Below are 24995 nucleotides of genomic sequence, written 5' to 3' on the forward strand. Positions count from 1 at the left end.
TGCTAGTGTTACTCTAAGTAGTGTGGTCTGTCATCTGTCCAAGGTAATTAGCTCAATGTTTAGGGAATGAATGAGGAATCTTGAAATCCAGACTCCCAGTAGAGTGCAAGATCAGTGTGAAAAGGGGCACTGGGGATATATTATTTCCCTTGACTGTAATACTTGAAACAGCATTGAATAAACTGACTGACGGTGAGCAATATGAGACTTCCAATGCAGCAGCCTGAAGTGTCCAGAGCTCAGAAAAGCAGAGTAAGGATCTTTCCTTGTTTTTTTTTCCATATGTTCACGACCACTTGGTTCTTCCTGTCGGATAAAAATCTGGTACTCCTATAAAAGTGAGTTTTGCTCATTCCAATTTAAGTGTTTATTTACGTGATTATTTCAGTACAGTGCTGCTTTGTGTTACAGAACAACAAAGGTCTGCGCTCTTCTGGTTTCTGTCTTCCATTCCTACAGGACAGTTCTTCCCTTGCAGTGAGCCAAGTGGCTGTGGCTGAAGATAACTCAGTCTCAGGCAGAACAAGTTTTCTTTTCCTACTGGCCTTGCTTGACTTTTTCCAGTGTTTGCTCAAGGTCCAGCAGGTACGGGACTCATTAAAGTGAGGAACAGCACAGGGCAGGTTTAGATCTAACAGCCACAGTTCTTGGGAAGAGTCAGTCTGAAAGCTTTACCAGAATTTCATGTGAGCTGGGGATTGTGGAATTCAAAGGGAGAATAGTTACCAGATTACAGTAAGAATTATTAGAAGCGAAATAAGAGAATTTCCATTAGACCAAAGACTGCTTTTAATCAAATTGTTTTTGAATAAGAGGGGTGAAAAATATATCATAAAGCAAAAGATGTGAATGTGATTATTGTGGAAGTATTACAAATAACCTCCGGTCATTGGAAGCTGCCAACTTTCCTTAAGATTCAGGTATTTACAGCTTATGGGAAAGAAACAAGGTTTTCTATTTATTTTTTTTATCCCTTGCACTGTAAGCCAGATTTTCTTGTCATTTATGCAGGTGGAGATCAGCTGCAGTCACAGAAACTGTATTTCATCTAGAAGTTTGTAATAAAATAGTCATTTTAAATACACTTGATATTAAATGTAATCTTTTTCCATACCCAGTCCTCTTGCATTAGATCACACTCTTCTCTTTACGGTCAAATCATCTCTTGACAGCATGTAGATGGATTGTAAATATCTAGTATATTCTGCACTAATTTATTTGATCAGTGATCTCATCTATTTCCCAAAACACTGTAAGGGATGCAATTTGACCTACAGTTTGACTGTGATCAAGTGAATTAAAGTGATCGCATTCAAAATGACCAAATGTTTGTGCAAAGACCATGCAGCCCATCAGCTAAATTGGTTCTTCCCTGAGATCTTGCATGTCATAATCAATCTTGGAGAAAATACTTGTGTGTCTTTCATAACTTTAAACCACTGGAAATGTACTTTCTCCAAAGGAAAGGCAGACAATAATGGAAGGAATGGAGTTTGGCTCCCTCCAAGGGTCCAGGGAACTGGAGATCTGGATATTTCATGGTGAGCTGTTGGCTTTGAATTTTTTTTTTAGTGTCTTGGTCATTTGAGACAATGTTTTATCGTCCTTGTTCTTTTAATTTCTTTGGTTTTCCTTTCTTCCTCTTAAAAAGGATAAGGGTCACATAGGGCCACAGCTAAAATATTCCATGAGGCAAGTTGTATGAATGGGAGAAATGAACGAGCTGTGCACCTTGATCATCAGCTTTGTTAAATGAAAATTAAATCACACATATGTTTTTTTCAATAGCCAAACCTCAAATGATAGATTTCTATCATGCCTGTCTTGTTTACTGCTGCACAGCCCACAAGGCATGGAGGTCTTGTTGCAAACAGACTTTGCTTTGAAACAGATGCTTATCGCACACTCACTGCCTCTTTACAGCAGAGAGATGGAAAAACAGCTCCTGAATTGAAGAATATCTCGTATGTCGTGTGAACTGACCCTGTTCTTTGTATTTCAACAGGCTGCAAATCTAATTATAATTACTGGGATTTGTCAAGACTGTGAAGTGTTTGTGGATATGCGTCGTCTTGTTGGGCTGAAAAAAGAGGGCTGTGCTCATCTTCCATTATTTCCAGCCCCATGATTGGGCTCACCGTGACAGGTATATGGCTGTGATATCTGGAAGAACAAAGTGAGAGGATGTTAGCAACAGGTCACCAGGCACAGAAAACTGTGCTGTCAAGAGGCCCAATGATCAAAGTCAAGTAAATGCTAAATTCAATCACAGATGCAAATATTTTATAAAGCTCCATGTATGGACAGTAGTGTTAACTGTGCACCTTAAGAAAATTGTGTTACACTTAAGATCCCAAATTCAGTGTTTTCGTATGACATGTTGTCATGCAAATATAGAATTGCATACACCTATGGAAACCCATATACTCATGGTTTGAATGATGTTAGTTCAGGGTCTTTAAGTGCCATGAAGTTAATTTATGGGTAGAAAAACTGTCATAGATTTCTTTTCCCTGGGATCAGCACAACTTCATGGTCAATGATGTTCATTCTTCTGACTTCTTGCTGCTAATGTATTTTACAGTGCTTATGTCCAGAGACCCACGAGGCTGTATTTTCATCCCATTTGCACAAATGAAGATATATCACAGCTGCTAAGAAAAGATGAGTTAATTCTGAATATGAACACCAGTGTAGGCAATGCAAACTGAGCTATTGTGGAAAGGCAGAGAGGAGAAATGATAAGTATGGCAACTCACAATCATCTTTTTTAGTCATGCTTCAAAGATTTCTGCCACATCGAACCTGAAAGGAAACAGCTATCGTTCCAAAAGCTTTGGATAAAGGTATGGTCATGATGTCAGAAATGTGTGGGTGTTTCAGGGAACCAACACAATTCAAAGGACAGACGTTAAAATACATTTTTAACTATGTGGGACCTGCTTCCCCACTCCCATATGTTTCATAGATCAATATTAGCTCCTCTGCAGTCAATAGAGCTCACTGATGTAAAACTGCTGTGTGCATGTTCTTAATGATTCATAGTTTTGAAGCCTAGCCAGTTCTATAATTCAACCCTCGCAAAGGCAAACAGCCTCCTGCCAATCTGCCCTTTATTCTCCCATCCTGTTATTTGTTAGGCATCTGTAGCCCATTAACTGGCTTACTATGGTATTAGTATGTGGTATAATTATTCATAGTCAGATCTGCTGATAAGAAATCGAATGCTCCGGTAAACAACTGACTGCTTTTTTTCCATGACATCAACAACAAGTTAAATGGGGTACTGGAAAAAAGATAATTCCCAGGATCATGTTAAAAGATTACGTAGTTCTGTAGCAGAAGGGAAAATCTGTTTCCAAAGCACGCATTAGGAATTTCCAGCAGACACACAACAGCGTGTCTTCTGCTCTCACCAGGGGCAGATAAATACATGTGGCTGATGAGTACGTACTGGATCTGTCTGACTTATAGAAACAGGTGGGACTTCATGGTGTAATCCTCCTCTTTTTTTTTCAATCTCCCTCTTCCCCCTCAGTAGCAAATTTATCTCTGGCTAATACTTCTCACTCCTGTCCCCTTAAGATAAAAGATTAAGTCTGTGATGGCTCTATTAGCATAGATCAGTTTTTCAGTGCGATCAGTGATATCCGAGGTTGCAAAATGTAACTGCAAAATTAATATACAGTATACAATCCAAATGTTAATCTCACCCACTCTTGGTTTAGTTGGGGCACACATAATAGCAGTGACAGGAAGACAGGCATGCATCTGACCCAGGGGGACTTCTATTCCCCTTGTCCCTGTGCTTCTATAGGCTCACATCTGGCCAGGTCAGCACCTGTGACTCAGAAATGGTGGTTACACCTGCAGGGGTAGTCACAGGGCTGGCCATAGAGGGAACCTACTTAAGCTCATCATCTTCTGAATAAAACCAGTTCCTCAGTGCCTATTGGACTGGTTCCTGGTACTTCACTTTAATGCCTCTTTTTCAAGTGCTTGGTGCTGCCCACCAGCTATTAGAGCTGGGTTTCTGTAAGCCTGTTGCCTATGCAGAGGTGGCTGAGCAGATGCCTGTTTGCCCAGATAGGAGTGTTTCTCACTGCTCTTTGTCATTGTGCCAGTCATATTGGCATGAGTACAATCCCCCGAGTCAGAACATGCCTTCCCACGTGTTTTGCACTACCATGGCTCTTCTGGCTTTGTTAGGGCTGCTCTGCACCGACACTGGTGTGACATGAAGATCCCTTCCCTTTGCTTCCCATTGGCTGGCTAACTAATAATGGTTTTTGAGGTTGAGATTGACTGTGATTAGAGAACTGAAAACTGATTAATGCTGCACACACTTGGGCGACACTTATTGAAAAAATAAGTGCCATCTTAAGGCTTAAAATAATTTCCAGTCCTTGTTCCTGGATAACACGATTGTTCCTTTTTGTTTCTCTGTAGTGTGGCCAGTAACTTAGTGCAAGGCTACCTCTAATGAAAGATCTCTTGAATACTTTGAGTGATTCACTCCCACTTTGTACTCCACGTTAATGGTGATTTTCAACAACAGTTCAGAGACTTCAAGTCCAGTTTCAGAACCAGCCCTTATACCACCTCCCACATATCCTTTTTTTCCCCCTAGTTTTGTAGCGTTACTTCTGTCTTGAAGCTAAAGTTTTGCTACTGGTACTTTTTCTCAGTCATCTCTTTCCTGGATGGAAACTCTGCCATTCTAGCATCTTGTCCAAAGGCCAGCTACCCTTACTTCTCAAAATGCGAGTTTTATTTCTGGTCTGAATTTTTTTCATTCATCTTTGAGTCCTTGGTGCTTTATTATGTCTGTCTTGGAATAATGGCCCTGTCACTGGCCTTGGGCTTATTCTCTGAAAGTAATAACCCTAGAGGAGGAGATTTCTCTGAAACTATCCTTTCAGTGAGCACCTGAAAGACTGGGAGTCATTTTTAACATCTCCAGTATCATTTTTTGATGCCTTTTCCAGCAGCAGTTTTTTCTCAGCACCTAAATTGCAGGAAGTTCTGCAGCTCATGTTCATCTTATCTGTGTTGTCTGCATGAGTAACACAATCTCCAACACAGTCTCCCTTACAGTTGGCCATATACTCTATTTTTTTTTTTTAATGTATCCTTGTATCTTTCCTAAAAATCCCTATCGCATCTCACTGAAGTTTCTTTTGTGCTGTGTGTAAACTCTATATACCTTAAATCCTTTTCACTGTGTTTCGGTATGCAGCTGTCCTGATCTGTAGGTTTGTGATTTCCCTAAGAGAAAAATGTCTCTGTTCATCAGTCTGGGATACAGCTTGCAACTGTGGGTGCATGTGCAGAGCATATTCAAATTCATACAGGGCTGTCCAGCCTCCCCAGGAGCCTTTCTCAAAGGAAGATCTCTACCCTGTCTATTGATTTCCCCCAACCACTACTTTTCATTGTGTTTTATTGGAAACAGTGCTATTTCTGGGTGGGTAGAACCAAGCTGAATAGTTTAGGGAGCAAACAACTGTACAACAAAGGTTTTGAACCAAACTTGTATTCCTTTCCAGGAATGAAATCAGATTTAATATCCAACAGACTTTTTGCTGCTGGTGATTAGAAAAACATTGCAACTCTCATGTGAGTGAAGTACCTTTTGCCATTTAATTAATAGACTTGTAGAATGATGGAGTCACAGAATCACAGAATGGCCTGGGTTGAAAAGGACCACAGTGATCACCCAGTTCCAACCCCCTGCTGTGTGCAGGGTCACCAACCAGCAGACCAGGCTCCCCAGAGCCACATCCAGCCTGGCCTTGAATGCCTCCAGGGATGAGGCATCCACAGCCTCCTTGGTTGTAGAACATTTCCAAACAAATGAGATGTGCTTGTCTAGCACTGAGCTGAAACCTCAGCATTGACATTAGCTCCAGTTGTTAAGAGTATCACTCCCACTCTGGCTGTAGGATCTCCTGAGACAGGTATACATGCATTTCACCAGATCCACTATGTTTTGCCTTAAGGAGAGCGTATGTAAGCATTCAGCTTAAAACGTTCATCTAATTGTAATAGTGTGCATGTTGCTCATTATCTCAGTACCGAGTTTTCTTCCAAAAGCATCACCTCCTGTTGCTTTCTTCTTTCCATCCTCCATCATGTATTTAAGTTTACTCTTAACATATCCTGTTTAACCTGCTCCTTAATTCTTTCTGACTCTAGAATGCAGACAGTGGGTAGCTGAATAGCATTCTTACAGGGAGACTGCAGCTGACTTCCATGGGAGCAAGACTAGGATCAGTGCAACTTCCATCCTGGAAGCTGGACCTTTCTGTTCACAGAAAAGCCTCCAATACCACAGGGGATCAATTCACTGGAGATGAAGATAATCATTTAAAACAAGGATGGAGTCTACACATTTAATCTACTTCCCTGGGATTCTTCTGGGATTTCCATCTTCAGGAAAGATGGTGACTACTGCTGGTGCCCAATTGTTTCATGGGTGCTGATGAAGTGCTGTTTACATAGTGAAAGAGACAGTCTTTTTGGTGGTATTTATCCAACAAAAGATGTCTGTCACGTGGGAGGACATGTGGGTGTGCCAATACCAGATGATTTCCCCGTGCACCTACATCCCAGCATTACTAACAAGTGTCTCTGACTTGCTTCTGACTACTGAAAGTGATACAGAAGAAAATGGCAGATGGCACACCCTGTGCAAGTCTAGTATGCCCAATAGACGACAAATAATACATGAGTTTCATGAATCTTTGCTTGCAGAGCTGTGGCAATTTGAGTGTGAAAGCTTAATGCAACTTACAATAACATCAGATTATCTTTTGCTGGAATGGTGCCCTTGTTCTGGGAAAAGCCATTATGAAGCTATTGTCTTCTTTTAATTTAATTTGAAACCATCCACTCTTTTATAATGTCAGCCGCTGCATCTTACTACTGAGAGAGTCAATTTGAAAGAAACCCACAAAATGATTGTGTGTGTGTGCGCGCGCGTGTGTTTATCTACAGATCCAGTGCATCAGCAAGACATTTTAGAGGCCTTCTTTCTCTTTGCTCACTGATATCTTCCTGATCTCTTCCTTGTTTTCCTCCCAGTTGCCAGACTAGAAATTTCTTGGGCTCTCAAAGGAAGCAACAAAGATAGTGAAGTGTGATCTGCTCTACTTGTGCATTTGTACAAACAGACATAGACACAGGAAGGATCAATCTTTTCCTTAAATCAGAACAGTGTTATCAGGAATGTATTTATTAGTTGTAAGCAGCACCTAGAATCATCCAGCAGTATAAAAGACACCAATTACTAAATATGACACTCGCGTCACAAACTACAACAAAACTTCTCACAAGTCAGACTTGAAAGTAAATAACAATAATAAATAGGTAGGAATGCAGTGCTTACACTCTACTGAATGACTGCAAGGGCAAAGCCAGACTGCAGCTTTTGTCCCCACTGTCCTTCCTAGAGTTGAGCTGAGTTTGAGGCTGCATGGGGATGCAGGGACTTTTGGCACAGTGGGCAGTGCCAGAGAGCTACTGGTTTGGCTGTGAGGAATAGAGATGTGTGGGAGGATAACTGACAGCCCTTGAAAAGTGTTGTGGGAGAGGTGCTGGGGAAAAGGCTCTGGGAAAGATGGGGAGTTTGGGAGAGAGGTGGATGGAGTCAGGATGCATCTGAATGCACCCTGGATCAGAAGTCCTGGTAGACAACATCTAAGGATCATAGGGGTTAGAAGGGACCTTTGGAGATCATTTTGTCCAACCCCTCAGCTAAGGTAGGTTCCCTTCAGCAGGTTGCACATGAAAGCATTTGGATGAGTCTTGTATATTTCCAAAGAAGGAGACTTCGCAATCTCCCTGGGTAGCCTGTTTCAGTGTTCTGTCACCCTCACAGTAAAGAAGTTATTCCTCACTGCCCAATCAATGAATATACAGATGATAAAGTATATCCAGGAGTTGGCTGATGTAATTATTATACTAGAGTAGGAAAGAAGGACGCTCACCCTATCCTAGGCTTGTGTGATGAACTCCAGTAGAGTGGATCTCCAGAAGAGATCCTTCCCCCCTAGCAGTCAGCTCTTAGGCAGGTTTAGGAGAGGTGCAGCCAGGCTCCAGCCTATCCTGCAGCGCAGCTGAATTGCCTTCACCTGTGTTCCTTTGGCTGCCTCATTGCTCGCCTCAGGTGATCTATCAGAGGTTCAGGCCATGATTCAGCAGCCCCATACATTCACGTTTGTATGAAATTTCTTGTATTCCAATCTGTGCCCATTGCCTCTTGTTCTATTGCTGCACATCACTGTAAAGAGCCTGGCCCCATCCATTTGACTCCTGCACTTCAGATATTTATAAACAGTGTAAGATCCCCTCCCAGTGTTCTCTTCTCCAGGCTGAACAGTCCCAGGTCACTCTACTTTTCCTTGTGAGGGAGGCGCTTCAGCTTTGTGACCCTCCACTGAGCTCTTTCCAGTAGTTCCCTGTCTTTTTTGAACTGGGAGCCAGGAACTGGACACAGCATTCCAGATGTGTCCTCACCTGCGCAGAGTATCTGGGGAAGATCACCTCTTTTTAACAAACCCAGGATTTCATGGGCCTCCTTGGCCACAGAGGCACACTGCTGTCTCATGGCCAACCTCTTCTCCACCAGGACTCCTGAGACCTTCTCCGCATGGTTTCTTTCCAGCAGGTCAGCCCTGACCTGTACTGATGCATGCAGTTATTCCTCCCCAGGTACAGGACCTTACCACTTGCTACTGTTGAACCTCATCAGGTTCCTCTCTGCCCAACTCTCCAGCCTGCCCAAGTCTCACTGAATGGCAGCACAGCCTTCTGGTGTGTCAGCCATTCCTCTCAGCTTTATATCAGCAGAAAATTTGCTGAGAGTCCATTTTATCCCTTCATCCAAGTCACTGATGTAGATATTGAACAAAACATCACAGATATTGCAGACTCAGCTCATTTAACTGTGGATACAACAAATTTTTCTGCACCTTTCTCTCTCTCTTACAGTGTGATTTTCAATTTAGCTGTAACTCCTGGTTCAGCTGTTAAACGCTCCAGAGCCATGTGGTACATTTACAGCATTTTACCCTCAAGTTTTCCTTTGGTAGCTGCCCATGAGTGCTCTGTGATTAGTTGCACCACTGAGGTATTGTTGTCTACCATTTTTATTATTCCAGCTTACCAGGGACTGACAATAAGGCTGTACTGGGGAATATACAAGTCTCTGATCCTTAGCTATCAGCACATCTTGACTTGGTATCAGACAGCCTCATGCTTCACTTTTTTTTTAATTATCATCCCACACTTGCCATAGGATATTAGGAAGATAAAGTGTGTCCACAGTCCATTACCAAGGGCTACATGATAGGCCAAAACCAGCTCTGAGACATCTAATTTGTATGCTCCGGCCCTATCTCTCTATACTATTATTTATTGTTGTGGCTTTCCCCCTTTAATCTCAGTTTTCAGAGGTTCAATTTTCCCTAGCTATCATGTGTTGTGATGTATCATGATTCATGCTCCCTATACTGTGCAGTAATAGTGCATGAGAAGAGAGTTGAGTGTGCCAGCCTTATCTGGAAGAAGCATTGTTTTCAGAAAGCTGAGTCTGCCCTACTGCAGCAGAGCCAGTTTCAAGTTTCCATTCCTGGATGAAGTTGCTACCTGAAACTCTGGTTTCTTTTGAGATTTATTTTGAACAGATGCCACTGCAATAGCACTGGTATCTTTTATGATGGCAGAATCATTTTTTCTCTGAAGCCAGCAGCTCTGTAATTAGTTTAATGTCCACTAAATGACAGTCCAGTGTGTGAACTTTAATCACAGCTGCTCTGGGTGTTATTGGTCCTTCAGGACTTAGACTGAGCCAAGCCATGCAGAAATGGTGTTAAACTTGCACTGCAAATGTGATTGAGAGCTTATTATGAACTTCTCCAATTTCCTCAAGATTGATGCTTTAGATCAGCCTGGCTAGGTGCTGAACTGGGTATTTATGCAAGGAAATTATCATACCAAATATTGAATTTTGATTAGAAGTCATCAAAGATATCTTAAAACTGGCCTTTTATTCAGCAAGAATGAAAAAACTCAAAACTGGATGCTCCACACATGTGGCACAGGGAGCAGTTGCCAGCTGCAGGAGGTAAATGATTTTTATGTATTTTGCCATCTCTTGCAAAGGCAAGGGTGCCCTTTCAGAGCAGTTTGTTTCAGATGAAGGTGCAAGGGGGGATGATGCTAAGAGGCTGCTAATTTACCTGGAGACCACCAGCTGGAATAGACTGTTCCAAGGTGTATTTACCAAAAGACCTTCCATGGCTTGATGTCAGGATTCACAGAGAGGCTGAAAACAATGCTGGGTACCAATGCCCCACTGTGAAGACTGTGAGTTGCTCTGTAATAAGCAGGAGAGAAATTCTGACTTCTGAACGCACGGTTGTCTCTGAAATGAAATTCACTCCTGTTTCCCTTCTTCCCCCACAGAGTAACAATTCATAGCCAGCCGATATTATCAGTAAATTTAATTAATTTTTCATTTGGAAATCCTTCCTTTCCTCAGTTTTCCTCAGAGATAAAAGCTTGTTTTGACAGCTGCTCAGGTGACAAACTGGGGATCCTGTCTGCTCTCTGGTGTGATTTCTGCCTGTAGCAAGTGGACCTCAGCCAGAAATCCAAACGGGCTCCATTGTGAAGCTTGGCAGACCCTGCCAACAGAGCCTGACACGCTGCAGCCCTGCTGCATTGCTATGAGGTCTGGGTATTTAAGAAGCAGCACTTGTTGCTATTGCTGCTGAACAAGGTAGAGTTCTCCTAATGCCATCTCTCCTACAGAGACTGCAACATGTAAACACTGAAACGTTTGCTGTGAGATTTTGTTTACCTTAATGAAACTTCAGCTCTGAATGTGCCATGGGGAAACTGTCTCTTGGGCAGATATCGCAAGCTTAGCAAAGAAGTAGAAGTAACCCACATGGAAACTGAAAGACTTACGTGTTGGACAAATCATACCTCCCGGAGACTCCAATGAATTCAGGCTTTTCACCACAGAACACCTATGCTCTACCCTAGTTGTACTGATCATATTATTGCTCTGTGTCAGCTCTTCAAAACAGGTCATTTCCCCAACTTGTGGGGAAAGCTCCTTCAGCAACGCATCAGAACTTGACGGTGTTCTGGTGGCACTGCCTGCCTCTGTACATCAGCAATGAGTGCATCCTGACCTGAGAGAACAGCGTGGAAGCAGGAACTTCCTGGGATTTCATTCACACATGGGTGTGTGAGGAATGTGGTGGAGGGGATAGTGAGTGCCAGGAGGCCAGGGTGGATTGCATGTGAGCAGCAGCTTGCTAAAGAAGCATAGTGCTCAAGCAGTGGAGTCTCTGACGCTCTCTGTCATACACAGTACGCCTTTAACGCAAGCACACATCATCAAAAGGATGGCAACCCTGAGAGATCAAAAAACGGATTGAAAACACATTTGTTTATGCAAACAGTGGATTTTCACATCAAAAGAGGTAAGCAGAAACATACAGGCATAACCTTGCTGTGTGGTAGGGAGACAGGATGCACATAACCAGCAAACACACAATGAGAGCTCACGCAACCCTGCAGCTGCAGCAGTCCAGGGCATATATCTGCACTGACTCCAGAGTCTAGCAGAGACAGAAAACTTTGTCACAGAGATGTATAATGCAATTATTGTCTGAAGCATCCTTCTTCTGGAGCCTCAAAGTGGTTGACATTCAGCTGATACTGCTTTGTCTGCGCAGTGCCGACATGGCTAACACGGTTAGGAGGAGAGATGGGGCCAGAGGTTTCCATTTGAATAATTTAAAGCTACAAATAAACTGGGCATTATCACCTTGAGCATTTTTCTCCATTTCTGTATTGTTGTTTTTTTTTCTTTTCATAACTCAGTTTTTACTTTTATTTCTGGTCAGCCAGGATTCCTCACTCAATTTTTCTTAATATCAATCCAAATCTGCTACCTATCACCTGCTACTTAGTTCTGCATAAAGAGTCTCTCCTCATCTTACTCATTTCAATTAATTGCCATGCTTAAATGATCTTTTCCAATCCGTGCTAACCCCAAGGCAACGCTTATCTGCTGTCTCAATAGGTGATTAATGACTTTCCATTCCTGGAACCAATGTGAAAGACAAAAGAGAAAGAAGACAACCCAGAAAAGACTCCTCCTAACCTTCCTTTCATCTCAGTCTTTCAGGAAGGGAGGCAAGAAGGGTAATAAATGTTTCACTCTTCGGGGAACACCGACTCTGCTGGTGCTCAGTGTTAATTAACCAAGGAATATTTAAATGAATGAACACAACTGATAAGAAGAGTCATTCTCTCTTGCCAAGTTGAGCTGGTGGTAAAAAGAGATTTCGTGTGTGTTGATACTGTGAGCTTGTTTTGCCTCCTTTGAGGAAGATCTTAGCTGCTCCCCCAACCCAGCCCAAGAGCAGGAACAATGCATCTCACAGGTGTGATTTTATGCCTGTGTCTATGACCCTGAAACTAAAGTAATTTTGGTCTGTGGTGATCTACAAAGTGCTTCTTGCTGCTGCCAGACATCTGTGTTGAGATCATGCTTTGGACTCCAGCACTACCTTGGGTACAAGATTCTCAAAGTGCTTTGCAGCCATAAATCACTTTAATGGATTTTTATCCAGACTGCTCATTTGTTCTCAGCTCCCGGTTGTGTGAACAAAGGTGGATCCAAGCACAAATAAAGTCCAGTTGTTATTATGGTGTTGCACTTGAACTTGCTCCACACAGTCTACCTGGTTCCCTTCATCCTCCATAGTCCAAAGTCAGGTCCCCAGACTTGTTGATGATTTGTCAGGTAAGGTTTTACAACAGGTGCCTGGCTGTGATTTCACACAGGTGCTGTTTTTCTGCACTCCTGGTCTCCCTGTATCATTCTGACTGCAGTTCTTGTATCCAATCAGGCAAATATCAGCTGGGACTCGCTTTTTACAGCAGCCTCAAGCCTGAAGGTAGCCAGCACATCCCTAGTGTGCAGATCAGCATGGAGTCATTGTTCCTCTGCAGCTTCATGCAAACGTGAGTTTCTGCCTGAAGTGTTTACCAGCGCTGACAGAGGCTGTTCCCATGTCCTGACTTGGGATTTCATGCAGTCCCAGCAATGCAAAAGGTGTGAGATCCAGCATTGCGTCCAGAGGAGCTGGAAATGGACTGAGAAGGTACTGGGGTTGCTGCAAAGCCACATGGCTGGGGAGAAGAGGACTCTGGTTTGGAAATAAGGGGCTTGTGATGAAGTATAAGCTTAGAGGCAGAGTCTCATGAAGCAAAAGTGGCATATCAATTTTATTTAAAAATGATTTATGATCTCATTTTCAACTCCTGCTGGGACTCCCACAGTGTAAGGGCAGCCTTAAGGATGGCTTTGATATTGCCTAGAGGGTTTTGGTTTGAGCTGTACCAGCTCATTTTATGACAAGCTGTGTCTGGTGTGGCTAGGGGGGGTATCATGCAAAACGGCTAGCAGGTGTCTCTAATAAAGCAGTGAACCCTGAAAGCAACATCTGTCTCATCCTACTCATGTTCTCAGATGATAATTGCATCACCTGCTCTGAGCCTCATTAGCACTGACAGCCCTTGCTCCCAAGACAGTGGGGGAGGCACTTATCTAGTTTGTGTTTTTGGGGTTCTGCTAAGCAGGCACTGAGCCTTCGCCTTCCATGGAGAGCATAAAAGGCTACAAGAGCACAGGAGGTGCTGCTCCCTCTTTCTCCCAGATCTGTCCTGGCTGGACTGAGGCCAGAACCATGGTGGTGTTGTTTAAAAGGAGTTCGGATCATGGAAAGCTGGCTTAATGGCACAGAGAATCACTCTGTGGGAGTTAAAGCAAAGATTGCCATCCCTGTCTGGACCTGACAGGCAGAGGAGCTTGTTGCAGAGGCTGCAATGCAGGCAGGATGCTGCTCTGCCTCTGGCCTACTGGAGATTGTTTCATTAATTGCTGTGGTTAAATGTGACAAGCATGCTAAATCTATGAGGGGGATTAATTGGGACACTGGAGCTTCAAGATATTGTGGACTTTCCTTCTCAGTTAGCAACTTTTGTGTAACAAAAGACTAGGAGTGAGCACAGCGCTGTCAGAGAAGGACCACCTGTCTGCTCCTGCATCCAATCACCATCAGCAGCTGTGCTATTCTGAGTTAATGTGGTTTTTTTGTTTGTTTGTTTTAAGGAGGGAAGGGATATTACAAACAGGCAAATTATATTTTTGCAATCTTTACCAGTGTCATGCAAACCAAAATAAAGGCTCCTGGGATTTTGGAGAAGCGAACCTAGAGCACTGTGACCTGGGAAAAAAAAGGAACGCAGAAATGGTTTTGGTAGTCTTCATGAAGAAATCTCTCTTCTGTTTTGGGAATGTGAGACCTTTGGCTCTTCTAAGAAAGGCGGTGGAAAATGTCATTTACTTCATAGTATGGGAATTAAACTGCTTATCCTTTCCTGGGAGTTTTTTTTTCAGGATGTGAGAGAAGCAGGTTTGCCTGTCATTTGTGCTAATGGTCCCTATGACAGTGGCCTCTAGAGGTCACAGGACCATACACATCTCCAGAGGAAGTCAATCTACAGCAGTTCAGGAGCTGCTGTGTAAGATGATGGCTAGGAGCCAGGGAATAATTTTGAATTGGGCTACTTAAATGTAGAATAATGCAGTAAAATGCTGCAAACTAGGTAAATACTGATGTATGTGCTCCAGTCTGCTTTTCAAGGTTGTCTCACCACAGTATTAAATCCCTGATAGCTCCATTACTACTGGATGAAGTTCCTTATTCATGGTTAAGGATGAAGCTGAAGCCATGGTGTTATTTTTATAGGGTAACCTTCTCCTTGGACCATAGCAGCCTGGGCTTGCTTCTTCTTGCTTCAGCGAGATATACTTCTGATGCTGCCAGCTTAGTGTCCTGTCTACCTGCTCATGTAGGACAACGTACTTCAGGCCTGGATGCAAGCATGGAGAAGTGGTAAGCAAATCCACTGTGTGTGATTACACTCAGCCCCACCAGTTAAATAATTTTCCTTCCCATTTGAGGTCTAGTGACTTCTGATTGAGGTGTGTATTGAGGTTTATGGTTTAGGAAAATGAAAGAGAAAGGAGAGGGGAAAGGGAAAGGAAAATACCCAGCATAACCCTACAGTTCAGGAAGGATCCCACACAGTAGGAATGAATTGCAAAGAATTGCTATGCTGGCCATTTTCAGACCTGACTGTTTACAGGTATGTCAGTGGGGCCAGGCTCTGCTCAGCTGGAGGTCAGGCTCTTTACACTCCAGTATTCCAGACAACAAAAGCACTAGTGAAGGTCAGTGCTCCTCTCTCCCATCCTTCTGCTTGGACACTGATAGACACATAGCGAGAACTGTGTTGCAGGGAAACTTCTGCTGAGCACTCTGAATGTAGATAAGCCAAACCCAACATCTTGCAGAGAGGAATGTCCCATTGCAGCTTGAATTGTCTCTGGAAGAAGTATTGCCTTTGGTCAAAGGAGAAAGTCTTGGGAGGAGAGACCTTTGCAAGACACAGGGATGTGGCTGATGAGGATGTGGAGTGAGTGCAAGAGAGAGCAAGGGCAATTTGCATTCATGTTGCATTTTTGGAGTGAAATATGTTGACAGTAATAAACAACATGAACAAGTGGTCACAGAAGTTTATTTTGTTTCCCATATTTAGTATGACCCCATGTAACACTTGGGCCTTAGGGAATCAGACTTCTCTCAGAGGGTAAAATAAGTAGCATCTGGTTTTCCCCTTCCATTCTTGATCATACAGGCATGGTCCCTCGCCATCCCCGCCTTCAGTGAGAGCTCCTAACCCGTCTGCAGAGGGTGCTTCTGTGGGAAGGCTGCTTGAATTTGGAGAGAGAGTGAGTGTTAAACACTGGGTAGATGGCTCTGAAAGGCTTTTCTCAGTGGGACAGAGCATGAGATACCCAGAGTGCTGGTGACAGAGGTGCTGCAGGGAGGTACCAGGGGGGTGGTCACTTTGCAACACATACAGGAAAGACTCAGCTTTGGGGAGCAGAGCCACTCTATCTACTCTGTCTGTCTTCTGCTTGCTAGGGGTAATCTTGGCATTCTTCTTCTGCCCTACACAAGGGCATGCAGTGGCTGGCCAACACCACGACCATTCCCTGAAAGGAAAGTGGTGGACAGAGGCTCTGCCAGCTAGGGTTGGGCAGGCTGGGAGGGGCTGGGGCCAGGGCGTGAGGCTGGGGTTGCTGCCATCCTCCCCAGACCCCCACCCAGGACAGGGCCGCAGGAACCCAGGGCACGTTGAAGGGATTGCTTCAGTGCTGCTATTGGGCTGTGTCCTTTAAGTCAGTTTTCACACTCAGCTGCATCTTGGTTTTTCCCTGTTTGTGATGCAAAGCTGAAATAACTCCCACAGTCTTGCAGTTTCATATAGTCAACCTCTGACCCTACCAGCTGGAAAGCCACTGGTAGCATAGTAATTACTCAGATGATGATTTTCTTTATTCTAATGAAGGTAATATATGATCTCTCTTCATAGAGTAACTGACTGACTGCTTCTTTTTTGTTGTTGTGTTTTGTTAATTTGAAGCCTCTGGGAATGCGCCCTGTCTCTTCCTCCTGGCTTCCTCTCTTTCAAGTCTTCAAGGAGAAGTTATCCTTTATTTTCCATACCTCATTATTTGGAGGCACCTGGGTCAAAGAAGTGTGATTTACATCTTGTTCTGACACCTTTTCCAGGCTGCCCATTTGTATGCAGCATGCAGCCCTACCTTTGCTGGATAGATCGCACACAGTTTGGAGCAGCAAGTGTCTTGACTGCCCTCAGTGCATTGCACATTTGCAGTTCACTTGCTGATAACTCTGAGTTTTTATGCTATATGCTTTGTCTAACACAGCTAATGCTTGACAGGGCTACACTTCTCTGCCTGCACAGCTCTCTGTCTCAGTACCTGTTGGGAGCTGACAACCATCCTAACCTGGTGCTGAGAATATTAAGATAAGGAAAAAAATCAGTTGTGATAGATTTTTAAGGGAATGTCCTGTTGCCTTCAGCTTCACAATACTAAGTACTATTAGTGAATGTAATGAACATATGGAGAGAGAGATGCTTATCAGCCTAGCCTTGTGTTTATGTAGTGTCTGTTTGTACATATATATGAAATACCAAATGAATGTCATCTTATTTGATAGAATGAGTGATGTTAATTTTACTAGAGCTACTCAAGAAAAGGACATACATCAGAACCTGACGCAGCCCTGATATAGATTTTCTGGGCCTCTTTGTGGTGAGCCTGCCAAGCACTCATTCCCCAGGCACATGGCAATTTTCTATATAAAGAACAGTTTTAAAAATAACTTATATACCCCTTACGTTCAGATTTTTTTATTTTATTTTTTATTTTTTCCTGCTATGGAAAACTCAGCATTGTGATGACATGTAATCCCACGGGGGAAAGAGTATTCACCCTGCTTTACAACTTCAGTGCGCACAGTCTGGATAATAATTTGGGATTACATTCTTCTGAAATGTCTGAAATAAGAAATGAAAACTTGAACCAACCTTCCTGGGACTACAATCAATGTGTGTTACTTTTGCTTTCAGGACTTGTGGGCAGGCACTATACTTGGAGGCAGACTTAGAGCCAGGCTAATATTTCCTGTGTTCTGTGTTTTAAATTAAGATGTTGTTAGGATCAGTTCAATATTGCATTAAATGCAACATGTCCTGTTGAGAAGGCCACTCTTGCCCACCAGCTACTAAATTCTATAAAGACAAAGCAGGGACAAAAATGCAGCTCTTTTTTCATTCCTAATAGTAATGACTAGTAACTTCTGAAGTGTTATAAAAAGCATCAAACAAGCACACAATACTCACATATATGTATTATACCTACATGTCCAGAAATGAGGGCTAGGAATTCCTCTGTCCTGATACAGAACTTTGCTCTGCAGAGGTCTGCATCCCACTGGCTAAGGCTCTCATGATTGTTGATGGGTAGAAACGGGCACTTGAGAGGCACAATAAAACTCAAGCAAAAGCAGAAGGCTTCAGTAGGTCACATGGGCCATAATACTGAAGTGCCCATAACTCTCTTTTCTGGGGAAGGAGGAAAGCCAACTGATTTACTAGCTTAGTTGTAGACATTTTCAGTTAGATGAGATAAATTACATCATAGAGTTTTGGAAGAATGATAACAGTGACCAGCCTTTGCCAGTGTAATAGATGAGCTTCACTCCCTGTGGCATTCAGAGATTTTTTTTTTTATGGTGAACTTAAATGAGAGAAGATAGATAAGCTGAGCTGCATTTATTCAGTATCCTTCAGGGGAAGAAATGTAATTTGAGTGCTCAGTAAATCAGACTTGTCTGCATACATTTAGGAAAAACGAGTAGGATTCATTTTCCAAATATTTCTGCTTAATGCCATTTTAGACAACATACATGGTCCCCAAAGGTTTCTTTATAAGGCATCGTTCTTCCAAGTCTCCAGTGTCACTGTCCACCACTCTTGCAGCCTCCTCAGTCTATAGTGGTACTTGGTGCAATATATGGTCAACTGAATCTCAACCGGTAATTACAAAGAAAAGGCTGGTGCTAAAGACACATACTGTTTGTTGGAGTAAGTGTCCTAGTCCCCCTGGTGCAACGAGCCTGCATCTGACCATGCACTGCAGCATCTGTGACTGAAGCAAATGACCAAGACAAAGTGGCCAGTTGTTAGAGCAGGATGATGATATGCTGAGATAGATACCATGCTGTTTGTGGATGGGAATAAATCATGACTCGGGCAGTTCACCCTCAGCTCACGTTGGTCAACCTCCCTAGCGCTTATGAAAATATTCTGCAGCCAATTTTATGCTGTGACGAGATGCTGAATGGCTTAAAATATAATCTGATCTGCCAGAAACAAATGATTGGGATAGCTGCACTGCAAAACTTCACTCTGAGTCTATGCATGCTACATACATTACAGAAGAACCACTTTAGAAATGGTTTGCTAAATATGGCAAATGTGAGTGCTCTAGATTTGAAATGGCAGTACTCAGTGATGTCTGTTGCTGATGACTGTAGTAAATGCTCTCAGAAGTGGCTGACTGAAAATGATAGCGGCTGAAGCCAAGAAACATACACTTCTATTCTCCTTCCAACCATTGCACATTCTTTATTAAGCAGAATATTAAGTGTGAACAGCATTCATCTCCTAAAGTTCAAATTTTCGGAGGAAACGTCAGATAAATTCCACTCCAGCTTCTTTTAACTGCTTGCTAATTCAGTATCTATTGCAAACTGCATATGGTAGGAAAAAAAAAATGGGATACTCATCTGGATTCAGAGTAAGGCATCCAAAATTAATTTGAGGAAAATGTCCTCGATTCAGCAAAGTGCTTCAGCTTTAAGCGTGCAAATAGCTAATGAATCACATGCTTAAAGTAAGACTCATGTATGTGCTTCTTGCTAAATTAGGTATAAATTACATCTCCATATCAAACAGCAGCAAAAACCCAGTAAAAAGACAAAACAAAATACACAAAGAAAAGATAACCATGAAAGCTTTGGTTCAGAAGCAATGCTTGCTCGGACGTAATGCAGCCAACATAAGGTTTGTTTTGTTTTACTCAATCACTTTATTATTTATTGCTCAGTATCAAAAGGAATCAAACTGACATTGATTAAAGGCCATTGTGAGTTGTAGGTAATATTCATATCTTTGAATTCTTTCTTTCTTGATGCACATTGTAGGGATAAATTAAAATCATAGAAGACTCAAATAGGGAATCACAGTATGATGCAATCATGTAAACAATAGCACATATGTATAGATTAATATTAATTAATATTCCTTTGCCCACTTGACAGGTCTGATCAAAAATAGCAAATATTTCAATTCTAACAAACATTTGAGTTTTTTCTTTGAACTAGTGAATATATATATAAAAATCATATAAAGCAGAGTGGATTATCATGACTTTACTTTTTGTCTTGATCTTTAAGGCTTGTCAGAATCCTCCCTCTTCCCACTAAGTTCACTGGTTACTTAGGAGAATGAGCTGAGCAAACGTTCATTGTTTGCTCTGTAGAAAAGCCATTTATGAATTGCTGATATTCCCATAGAGGGAGATATGAAATCAGATACTTTTGATCAGCCAGAAGGATGTGAATTATTGGTGTAGACCGTTTGTATTACGAAGGACGATGTTTCAACAGTTGACACCCCTGTAACTTCCTCCTCAGCAATTAAGTGATAAGAGCTGCAAAATGCATCTGAAGAGGCTGCAGCCTGACCTGCTCTGTGAGCTTCTGGTCATGTGTAGCACAGCGCTGGATTTCATAAGGCTTTGCATAAGGTCAGCTGTTGGGCATCCCAACTATGAGACCTGGGCTGTGCAACACAGATTCAAACTGCCTCAATATAAGGAAGCAGACTGGACAGCATCTTTTTAGAAACAGTGTCAACTTTGCAAAGGCGTGTATTAACCTGGCGGCATCTGGATTTCTTCTTGCAGCGTTGGCATATAGGACATCCATTTGTGGCTAATTGCAGTAGTATTAAAGACTGGCACTCAATCTCAGGCTGGTCAAATAAGGCGTGAATTCACCAGGGAGCTTTGGGACAGGACTTAATCTCTATGTCATCATATATACTAAGCTGTTTAAGTGTATTTGGTGCAATTACATCCAATTAAATGCTTGGAAATTAGGTTCACTGTTTTGGAACATCATAAGGCCCCTGCTCAGCAACACGATTGGCACCAGCTGACTTTGTATAAGTTGGTCAAAATCCACAAGTCCCACAGACTGCTCTCCAGATCTTATACCCTAAACATATTTGAAGATGGAGGCTTACATGGACAAACCAGACACGTCTGTGCAGTTGCACTGGGACTGAGAAGGCTTATGGGAGGCTCACAGTTGTTAATGCCAAGGAGGTACTCATGTGAGTGCATTTACCGATGAATCTGCAGAACTATGCAGATGAAGACGACAACTTTGGTGGGTGACCACAATGCTAAGACACTCAGTGCCTTACTGTCACAAGTTCTGAGTTTAGGTACAGTCTTCACTTCTGTGCGCAGTCTGTCCTTTTCCTAGTGTTTTCAGTCTTCCAGGGGGTTAGTTAACTGTCTTTTTTTTTTATGTATATATAAATAGGATTAATATATAAAATCTTATAAGTGCAATAAACACAGAAAAATACAAAACATTTCAAGCCTGTGGCTCTCTCTCAGCATTCTTCCCATTTTCTCCCTCACCAGATAAGAATGCAGGAAACACAGAGGGACACTTCCAAGAAGGCTCTTGAATCGCAGGGCAGGCCATTTCTGGGAGCTATGAGAGCAGCCATCACACCTGGCACACACTGAGAGCTTTTGTTTGTATACAGAGAAAACAAAGGACATACAAGGTCGCTACTCTTTCATAAGGTAAGATTGCACAGAAAGAGAAAGCTGCTGACCTCCAGGGCACAGTGCACTTTTTTGAACTGACGTCCACATGGTGACTCCAAACTGCTTTGATATGAGACTAACATCAGGAATAAACGCTTAAACTGATCAGTTGATACAGGGGACAGAGCTGTAGAACCACAGCCACACTTTACTACAAGCATTGGGCTGTAGTATGAGGACAGTTTGACTGGTATTCTTCCCTCCCTCCCAAACACACATCTCCAACAAGAAAGTAGTCCAATAGTTTTCTAAGACATGAGACTTGAGTTTAGTCCTTTAGAACAGCTGTCCATTTCCATCAGGGTTGCAATAGCCATCTTGCACCAGAAATCACCCCAGACTTCTTTTTCTTACCTTATTCCTATTAGTTTCCAAGGGCCTCTCATTTCCCTAGAGGTTTCTGACTATATTTTCTTTCAATCATTCCACTTTTCTTATTTCTTAGTGTTGCTGCGGCAGTCTAAATGTCTTTTTCTTCTTGTAGTTGCAGTTTTCCCACTGTTTCCCTGAACATCTGCAAGACAGCCCATCTGGATTGACACAGTGTGAGATGAGGCAGACAGGCATTGCCAACAAAGGGCTCCTACTGCAGCAAGCGGGCTGTTGCAATCAGATGTTTTCTAAGACGTCTATGGGGACAAAGCCTTTCTTCTTCCCACTGTATACTTTGATGAAGCCATCGTGTTCCTTTTCTGAAGTCACGCAAATCTGGATGCAAAGAAGGTATAAAAATAAAAATCTCTTTGCTATGATGAAGAGATAAATTATTGAAATCTATTTGTCTGGTAGGCTGGACGCTGTGCTGGTTGCTTCTACAGGTAGTTTAGAATCACTGCTTTGACAAGAAATTCAAAGTCATATGCTCAGAGCATTACCATTCCCCCTGACTCTCTGAAGTGCCACATATGAATGAGAAATGTTAAAATCATTAACACCCTCCTGCAGGATCAAATATTTTGAAGCTTGAATTACGACTTCAACCTAGTGTAACTATCGTGATTTAGTTGTCTGTGTATGAGAGATGTGGGTAATTCAGATCACGAGCTACCAGGCTCCCTCAGCAGTTGATGAAAAATAATCACAATGCCAAGGTGGGTCACTCGTAGCAGCTGATCTGAATGCAGGCATATTCTCTTTGGCATATTTGCCAAAGTGCTTCTCAGATGGGCAATGGGTCATGTTATTCACTCAGCTCTCTCACCTACAGGTGCCTGTGTCTGTTTTGGATACCAAAGTATGTGACCTGAATACAGCTCAGCGAGTGTGTGTGCACAACTCCTGTGCCTAACAGAGGTAAGCGTGATGGAAACGGTATGGTCTTCACAATAGTGCAATATATCATGTTAAGGATCTGCATTTCCTGAAGACCTTTGTGAAGTCAGGTATTTCCTTCCATTTTAAGGCCCATCTGAGGCTACTTTGGCAATGGATGAGCCATTTGAAAGCACTAGTACTTTGACTGGGCACTTGAGCACAGAGGCATAAAAATTAAGATTTTTTTTTTTCAAACATCTGTGCTAAAGAAAGATACATTTCCTACTACAATTCAATTACAGTTAAAAAATAGGCAGAAAGCTAATGGTGCTATTGAGATCATCTCACTGATTTCTCATGATGAAAGTGCCAGCTCTTTTAAGCTTTGTATCTGGATTAATACTCACAAAGGCTTTATCTGATGGGTTTTTACAGTGTTTAGTTACAAAAATTCAGAGAGTATGAAATGACCCCAAATGGCTAAAAATGTTCCTGACTAAATGCATTTCAGCATGACTCTTACAAATCGTACGGTGACACCTAAATAACATATCTCAACTGTGGGTCATATTGTCCTCTTATTGCTACATGCCTAAAATTTGCTTGCAGTACTGATGCTGCTAGTTGGAAATGGAAGGCTATATGAAGGAAGTGAAGATGTTTCATGTTTGCCACCTCCAGTATTTGGAAATGGTCAGATGTATCTCTGTAGCTGAAAACAAGGGTTTGAAAAACATACATGCTCATTAATATTCTTAGGCTACCTACTTAATTCTATCTGAACTGCATTCCAGGGTCAGAATGACTGAGCACACCAATAGAGTTGACATCCAATTAAAACAAAATAATATATTGTTGTTTGGGCTAAATCACACAGAAGGAGAGAGAGAGAAGTATGCAATTGATGCTGGTTTTGTTCAGGTGCTGTTGCAAAAGAGCCAAGCTAATTTTGTGTGATGGATCTCTAGCACAGTAGCAGCTCCCTAGGCAGTCACATCATCATTTGAACCGAAGTGCGTGAAGCAGAGCTATACAGGAAGGTTCTTCTGAGTATTATGAGATGTTGCTCTGTCTTTGAGGAAGACTATGAAAACCTCAACAACTAGAGAAAAAGCCTACAAAGAAGCACCAGATTAAGGATAAACGAGCACAGCAGAGTGTTCAAAAGTAGGGAAGAGCACCTTGTTTGAAAGATGCCCATTCTCAGTTGATCCCTGCATGGGAAAATAAACTTTTGCAGGCTCTCTGTAATGGGCCTGGCTTGTTAAAAGGAATGCCTGACTCCATCACTATGTTACCTCCTGACTAAAAAACTCTGACAGACCTCTTCCCTGATGTCTTGCACTGTCAGCAGAATGATTTGTGGGCAAAAGGAAAGTACAGAACTTTCTGAACAGAGGTTTTCTTTATCTTTGGAGTGGAAAAAGGACAGCAGATTTGAACTTCAGAAATTTTTTTCATTCTGCTGCTGTTATTCAAGCTCTCCCTGATATCAGCGGGAATGCTTTGCTATAGCAAGAACTTTAGATCTTCACTGGGTATATGGAAGACAAGGTCTTTCTGCAAGATTTTCTCTCTCTCCTCATACTAATACATTAATACATTAATCAATCTGCACTCTCACAAACTCCAGCTGAAGTTCTCTCACACTAATACTCTAAGCCCTGCCTGTGCCAGCCCCTGAATGGCAGAGGCTTTTCCCACTCTTTCCCAAGGAAGGGGTTGAGTGAAGGGCAGGTTGAGCCCAGCTGCAGTCTAACACCCTTTACTAATACGGTACAAGTCAGGAGGTCCCCAAGGCTGTAGCAGCTGCTGGAACTTTGCACAGCTCTGGAGATTCTCCAGATTCTGCACTTTCAGAAAAGGGGGAATGCAACTCCATCTTTGGGCACGTTTGTCCTCATTGCCTTTTGTGAGTATTGCCAAGGGTTTCATCCACAAGCCTTGGGATCTGGGTTTCTTAGGTGGGTGTGAATCAGGAGGAGTACGTGGTGGTGTACAGAGTTTTGGGCTCCACCTGATGAATCAGCTGTCGCTGAGGACTAGTCCTGGTGACAGCAAGTGTGGTGGTTGTGAAGGCATAGCATGCCTAACTGCCATCAGACACCCACAGTTCACTGCATCCAACTGGAAAATGCTTGAAATGACAGCTGCTCAGGCTGGTGTGTTCTGGGGGCAAGGTGGCTCAATTCCTCTGTGAATTCAGCAGTAACACAAATGGAGACAAACAGTGTGGGTTTTGTTTTTTAGAAAGAAAATAGAAAGTGCCCTGGCTCAAGAGATTATGAATGGAGTA

The 24995-nt window shown here is 42.5% G+C and overlaps 1 protein-coding gene and 1 long non-coding RNA gene across 3 annotated transcripts in view; one reads left to right on the plus strand and one right to left on the minus strand.

Moving 5' to 3' along the window:
* Positions 1-12963: 12963 nt before the first annotated feature.
* Positions 12964-18096, plus strand: LOC122189577. Of its 2 annotated transcripts, none has more exons than XR_006181873.1 (4): positions 12964-13193; positions 14844-14990; positions 15796-15889; positions 16588-18096. It is a non-coding gene; the product is annotated as an uncharacterized LOC122189577 (long non-coding RNA). The 2 variants fall into 2 exon arrangements; XR_006181872.1 differs by lacking the exon at positions 12964-13193 and adding an exon at positions 14118-14176.
* A 1000-nt stretch (positions 18097-19096) lies between these two features.
* The window catches only part of STAC (SH3 and cysteine rich domain), a 73590-nt gene continuing 67691 nt past the window's right edge, over positions 19097-24995 (minus strand). The window contains exon 11 of the mRNA XM_042889134.1: positions 19097-22153. Within this exon, the coding sequence (XP_042745068.1) occupies positions 22055-22153 (99 nt within the window). The 3' untranslated portion in view covers positions 19097-22054. The remainder of the gene's footprint in view (positions 22154-24995) is intronic.

This window comes from Lagopus leucura, unplaced genomic scaffold (genome assembly GCF_019238085.1).
Source record: "Lagopus leucura isolate 7727_CA_CO unplaced genomic scaffold, USGS_WTPT01 Super-Scaffold_100157, whole genome shotgun sequence".
In the NCBI taxonomy this organism is placed as follows: domain Eukaryota; kingdom Metazoa; phylum Chordata; class Aves; order Galliformes; family Phasianidae; genus Lagopus; species Lagopus leucura.